Raw genomic sequence first — 2369 nt, 5'->3', positions numbered from 1 at the left:
ACAACACACACACACACACACACACACACACAACTATATATATATATATATATATATATATATATATGTAACATACAGCACTGCGAATGTTCACACCGTTATACGCGTATAACACACGGGATGCACATACACCAAATAGACAACAAGACTCGTCCTGGAACACACATGGTAGTGTACACAAACATGATCTTCATACTAGACTTATAACGCATATATAAATATACCTCACACATCAAACGGGGCAACAAAACAAGCACCCCCTTAACCAAAACATACACCATACCTCGCAAACGCCGAGTTGTCGAACATTCTAACTGCATCCGCCAGCGTCTTGGAGATCTCAGGGATAGCCTTTGCCGCATACACATCACCGGCAAACTGATCTGGACACTCAACTCGTGTACGCATACCCTCCAGGCCACAGGCTAAGATGGCAGCGAAGCACAGGTATACGTTGGCGTCTGCCCCGGGAATTCGTACCTAATAGATGTACAGGGGGGTGCCAGGATGTTTGTTGACATAAGTTTGTTGATATAAGTATAAAGGGGGGGCAGGGTGTTTGTTTAAAGAAGTATAAGGGGATAGTGCCCGGGGGAGTTTTTAAGGTATAAGCTGGATCAATATGGTTTATATGCAACCCAAGATATGCTTAGTGAATGCCGTATCTAAAATGAGCATATAGGTATATAGTGTGTATGCTATATATACCTCAGAAACTTCACACTTAACATCGTAGAAGAACACGTGCTTCATTGCTTTGCCTGCTCAAAGCATGTACGCTCAACTAACTTGAGAGTGTTCCCGATGAGGCTGATTCATGCACAGGAGTGCGCCTATGCACAATACTGAGACTACTATTGAGAAGTATTGGGGGCGATCGTAAGTTAGGAGTGTGTAGACGCGTACGATGCCACTTGTGCACACATAGAAGAACAGGAATATGTAGATATGTGTATGTATAGCTACGATACTCGATAGTCTATTGTCAAAGTGAGCCAAACATGGGGGTATCAAGTCGGAAACATCTTGCGGAGGCCAACTTAGTTGTGTACCCAAATAAATGTTCATCAAGTGCACACGTGTGATATATACACGTCATCTGTATGCATATCTGTTTCATATCAATATATATACATACATAAAAACATGCATACACACACACACACACACATATATATATATATATATACACACACACACACACACATATATATATATATATGTATAAATATATAAATATATAAGTATGTGCATGTATGTATGTATATATATCTCATACTTCCACATACATTTACCTACAACCCATACCTACATACACAGCAAAATCCCCGTTAAAAATAACCTCCCACACACACATATCACCAGCTACCTCTCCCACACACCTCCACTCGTGTAGCCTGTCCCTCTCCCACCACTCTGAATCCAGCGGTCCTGTTATCCGCGCACCAGGCCAGGCGTGTTGGGGCCCATGACCCTTCGGCATAGCGTTTGTACGAGTTAATAGTAGGTGCAATAAACGGCATACACTCAGGTATGTACTTGATCAGTCCACCTAAGAAATATTGGAACTCCTGTGATACGTGTAGACCATTCCATTTGCGGGTTGTATCGTAGAAGGCGGATGTTCCGTCCTGTGTGGGTGGGTAGGGAGAAGGTGGTGTGTTGATAAAATGGAGTGTGTATGTGTGTGTGTATGCATGTATGTATGTATGTATGTATGTATTTCTGTATGTATGTATGTATGTGTGTGTGTATGATGTATGTATGTATGTATGTATGTATTTCTGTTTTTCTGTATTTCTGTATATATGTATGTATGTATGTTTGTGTGTATGCATGCATGCTTGCATGCATAAGTAAGTATGTATGACATATGACACCAGCTTGACCACACACACACACTCTCACTCTTAACCCGACTGTATACAAACACCTCACAAACAAACCGCGCACATACTCACTATACCTGTAACAGAACCCCCCACATACAATCCACCCCATATCCCTCTTACTTTCTTCAACATTGACACGTGCACATGGCAACTGGATCCGGACTGGTCATTAGAGGGCTTTGCCATGAACGTCACTGACACACCCAACTGTTCCGCAACCTCCTTTAGGCACTGCTTATATACTATTGTTCGATCAGCCATCTCAAGCATCTCGGTGTACTTGACGTTGAGCTCATGCTGGCCAATACCTGGATATTAAAGTGTGATGTGTGCGAATGAGAGAATACAGTGAATATAGTGAATATAGTGAATGAATATATATATACATATACATATACATATATATATATATATATATACACACACATTGTATATATATATAGATATAGATATATATATAGATATATATACATACAT

General features: G+C 40.7%; 1 protein-coding gene across 1 annotated transcript in view; it reads right to left on the bottom strand.

Annotated features, from left to right (window-relative positions):
* Nucleotides 1-76: 76 nt before the first annotated feature.
* SARC_04916 (hypothetical protein) overlaps nt 77-2369 on the bottom strand; it is a 7684-nt gene continuing 5391 nt past the window's right edge. The window contains exons 5-7 of the mRNA XM_014301238.1: nt 2013-2200; nt 1383-1631; nt 77-480 (exon numbers count right to left, since the gene is read on the bottom strand). Coding sequence (XP_014156713.1) covers nt 262-480; nt 1383-1631; nt 2013-2200 — 656 coding nt within the window. The 3' untranslated portion in view covers nt 77-261. The remainder of the gene's footprint in view (nt 481-1382; nt 1632-2012; nt 2201-2369) is intronic.

This window comes from Sphaeroforma arctica (assembly GCF_001186125.1).
Source record: "Sphaeroforma arctica JP610 unplaced genomic scaffold supercont1.294, whole genome shotgun sequence".
In the NCBI taxonomy this organism is placed as follows: Eukaryota; class Ichthyosporea; order Ichthyophonida; genus Sphaeroforma; species Sphaeroforma arctica.
The sequence above is the reverse complement of the archived record's forward strand: the minus strand, read 5'-3'. Positions and strand labels throughout refer to the sequence as shown.